Source organism: Macrotis lagotis, chromosome 1 (assembly GCF_037893015.1).
Source record: "Macrotis lagotis isolate mMagLag1 chromosome 1, bilby.v1.9.chrom.fasta, whole genome shotgun sequence".
Taxonomy (NCBI): Eukaryota; Metazoa; Chordata; class Mammalia; order Peramelemorphia; family Peramelidae; genus Macrotis; species Macrotis lagotis.
Window position 1 is genome coordinate 582,586,428 of NC_133658.1, and position 4,484 is coordinate 582,590,911.

General features: G+C 33.8%; 1 protein-coding gene across 1 annotated transcript; it reads right to left on the reverse strand.

Annotated features, from left to right (window-relative positions):
• Positions 1-3,374: 3,374 nt before the first annotated feature.
• On the reverse strand, positions 3,375-4,266 carry LOC141521557 (small ribosomal subunit protein eS1-like). The gene is given in 1 exon segment (XM_074234242.1): positions 3,375-4,266. A coding segment is annotated over 1 exon segment (795 nt). The 5' UTR covers positions 4,250-4,266; the 3' UTR covers positions 3,375-3,454.
• Positions 4,267-4,484: the final 218 nt, after the last annotated feature.

Sequence of the window (4,484 nt, forward strand, 5' to 3'; positions counted from 1 at the left end):
ACAATCAGGGACAATTTGGGGCTGTCTGCAATGGAGAATACCATCTGTATCCAGAGAAACAACTGTGGAGTTTGAACAAAGAGCAAGGACTATAACCTTTAATTTAGAAAAAAACTGATATTTTATTGTCTGATTTTGCTATCTCTTTTACTTTAAATTTTTTCCTTAAGGATATGATTTCTCTTTCATCACATTCAATTTGGATCAATGTATACCATGGAAACAATGTAAAGACTGGCAAATTGCCTTCCGTGGGGGGTGGGGGAGGGAAGTAAGATTAGGGGGGAAAATTGTAAAACTCAAAATAAATTTAAAAAATCTTAAAAAATGAAATCACAAATAAGCTTAAGTTAACTACTGAAGCTTCATAGACAAATTAGTTGAGATTATTTATAATTATTGAAAATCTAAAACTGATTTCATCTTTTTGTCAAAAAGTGACTTCCACAGTGCCCCTGGTTAAATAATAAGAGATATAAGTTTCAATAACTAGAAGAAGAGACCAAGAATTTGTTTCTCATCTTTATGCTCCTTATTTTGGTCAGATTGGAATTATAACAAGGGAATGGGATAGGAGTGGGCAAATATTTCCCTTTCGCAGAAATTCACAGGAAATCTGTTTCCCAAACATTAAAAATTCATGAAAATATGGTTCAAAAACATTGAAAAATATTCTAGTGAGTTTTTGCAGTAAGGGATTCTTTTGTTATACAAAACATCCCATTAAACTCTTTATTCCCTGGAGATAGTCTCTTAGAAGAATCACCAGAGAAGAACAAAAAGGGAAAAGAAAAAAGCTTTATCTGATGTTCAATGTCATCTCTTCTTTCCAAAATAGCTTGTTTAAATAAAAAATAAATTATAAAAATTTTATTAGAGAAAAAGAATCCTTACCTTTCCATTGTGAACAATTTAACAAAACTAAATTGTCTAGGTAAATTCAAAGCAAATTCCCATAATAGAAATTGAAATAGACTTTGTTTCTGTGGGAAAATTTCTGAATTGTAAAAAAGGTCCTAGTTAATTCCATTCAGATAGGGTAGGAAATCTCTTAACATAGTGGAGACCTCTTTTAATATAGAAATATTTGGTAATTTGCTGACTAGGACCAGTCTATATTTGTACAGTCTTGTAACAGGTCTTTTGATCTCTAAGGAGTATCCATTTTGAATTGTGGGAAAAGTGTTAACAATTTTTGTTTAACTGATATGTTGCTAATTCACAAAGGAGAGATTCAGTGGAATGAAGAACTAATTCTGAACCATAATTGGGAAATATAAAAATATGAGGAAATGAGAAATTAGTAAGCATGCTCTGAAATTGTTTAAAGTGTTAAGTTGGTAAGTTTAAATTAAAGTCCATAGAGAGAAAAGGAAAAAAATTTCAGAAATTTTGGGTCCCATTGAGATCAGAGAAGAATTGGAAGATTTCTATCCTAGAAAATTTGTGAAAAATATTTGGAGATGTTCTTTTAATCAATTTAGAAGTGTCTCATGATCTGAGAATAATTTTCAGATCTTTGGATTTTCTTGTTGATATAGGAAAATATCTGAAATTGTAGTATGATTAAATTTAGGCAGTTACCAAGGGAAGTTAGCCACGAGTTTGCGTGGAAGAACTTTATTGAATTGTTTGAATCTAGCCTTGGGTATGGTTTAATGCTTAATTGAATCACTTGCAAAAAAAAATTGACCTTTTTTTTTTTTTTTTTTTTTTTTTAGATTTTGAGTTCCAAGTTTTCTACCTTGTGCCCTTCCCCTACCCTTGTTGTTGTTCAGTTGCATTCAACTCTTTGCGATCCCATTTGGGATTTTCTTGCCTAAGACATTAGAGTGGTTTTACATATCTTTCGACAGTTAATTTTATAAATGAGGAAACTGAGATGAACAGGGTTAAGTGATTTGCCTAGGTTCATACAGCTAGTAAATGTCTGAGGCTAGATTTGAACTAAGGTCTTCTGAACTCCAGGATTTCTACTCTATTAGCAAAGTCACCTGGCTGCCCTCTAGAAACCTTCCAGAGGATTGGACTTCCTTTTTTGGGTCTCCTCTCTACTGGATAACTTCTTAAATTTTTTCTGTTTTAGGATTGTTCTCAACTGACAATTTGCTGAAAAAAAATTGCATCCCTAATAGTCAAATATGAGAAGTCAAAGATTCACCTGGTTCATGGATGATGAATAAATTTCTGTGATCACAGGATTGAGGCAGGTAAGACCTGACCTACATGGGTTCAATTTTATAGCAAGAACCCTAATGAGTACCTTAGAGTTGGAGTGGAATTACAGATAAATTGCCCTTGACTCCTCATCTCAGTCTTAGTACCTTCTTGACTCAATTTCTTCCGAATAGCAAAATTTTCCACCTGATTAATCATGAACCTGGCTAAGATACCCAATGAATAATGTGAAACTGTTGCATGATTGGCTATTTCAAAATAAAGGTTAAATATGATTTTTTACAGAGCTAAGGAAACTTTATCCTGTTATGGTTATGTCAGATCAGTCTGCACCTTCTTCTTTCATATCAATATTCTATAACAAGGGTAGGTGAACTGTATGATGAATCCTATTGTTGCAATATGCAAACATCTCTGAATTACAATAATGAGATGCAAATATGGAAGGCCTTACTGTTTTTAAATTTTCTAATTTGAATTTGTGGTCCCTAATAGTTATATACTCATGAATAAGATTAGGTTCTTAAAGCATCTTATTTTTCTGGATGATATATATCCCTTAAAGTGGGGATAGGACAAAGATGTGAGGTTAATTTGGAGTAATAAATTTCACTTTGGGAAAGCAACAAGATTAGATTGTTTTCTCTAAGAACTATGACATAAGACAATATTATACTTTTGGTCATTATTCTTAATAAAAACAATTGTTAGCCAATCATACATAGATATGAATGGAAATAATTATTTATATGCATACATATACATATGTGCAGATGTATGTATACACATAATTGTCTTTTAAACCTAGTTAAGCAGAGTCATAATTTTATATATTCCCTAAAGAAATGTACCTAATTAAAAAGATACAATATGTAAATTCTGGAATAGGTCTCATTCTCAAAGTAGTTCTGGAGAGATGTCCTGGAAAATCCTTTTCAATGATTCTAACTCACTTGCAGAAAGTCTCTAGGCAATATCACTAAAACTTGCTAATGATAAGACAATATGATTTAGTAAGGTTAATACAGTTTCTTAATTTTGGTTTTCCAGTAACTAGCTCATGTGGGGAAAATCAGTTCAAATCTTATGAAGCTAATCTTTTTTTTTAAATAATCCCAAACAAACAAGTTTATTTACAGGGCAATTATACAATTTCATTCATTCCATTTGTTTATCACATTTATGAGAAAATTTCCCAAGTTATAAATCTTAAAAAATACCCGAAACCATCACAATAATAAATTTTTATTTTTCACCTCATTTAAAAGTTCTTATTTTAGACAGATTCTTGAACTGGTGGTTCATAGCCATCAGCCCTTTCCACTTTTGTTCCTGTTTCATCTCCTGAAGGTTTTCCAGAGCCACCACCTTTACCATGCAGCTCCATTAGCTTTCCCAATTCAAATTTGGGCTTCTTGAGCATCTTGACTTTTCGAACAAACACATCATGGAGAGGGTAAATGGACTGGCAAGCCTTTTCTATGTCTTTTCCAATGCTGTCTGGAATTAGTTTGTTGACAACTTCTTTCAAGTCATTTGTCTGCACTTCTCAGGTCATGATTTCCATCATTTTCTTACAAATTTGACGGACCTGTTGGTGCTGGGCATAAGAGGTCTTACGGATCTGGTTGTTGTGCTTTTTAGTAAAACCAACACAAAAGAGGCAGAGCAAGTAGCCATTGGTAGTTTTGACATCAACATGGGCTTCAATCATGGTCTGCCACTTTTTGACCATAGAGCACATCTTGTCCCAGGTAAGATCCATCCCATGGAAATTTGTCAAACATTTTTTACCCTGAACATCTTCAGTAATTAACTTGAACTTGCAAAAAGCAACCTCATCATTCTGCAAATCAGCAAGGCTCACTTCAAAAACTCGACCCTTGAGACCATCAGAGGCAATTTTTGTTCCTTGAGTTCTTGTAACCAGTGTCTTGCCGATATTGCGAATGTTGAACATGGCTGGTGCTTTCACATCATACCAATCCATCTTTGAAAATGGATCCACCACTTTCTTCTTGGCTCCTTTTTTACTGCCTTTGGTCAGCCGCTTATTCTTGCCCACCGCCATGATCCCGCTCTGAAAGCCAAAAGCTGAAGCTAATCTTGTACTTGACCTTTTGTCCATTTTTCTGATGTCATGGTCCTCTTTAAGAATGAAGAACCTGGGTGACTAGGTAGAACAGTGAATAGAGCACCAGCCCTAGAGTCAGGAGTACCTGGGTTCAAATCCGGTCTCAGACACTTAATAATTGTTCTTTCCTGCTATTGCTTTCAATTCCTGGGAAAACTACCTGTATTGAATA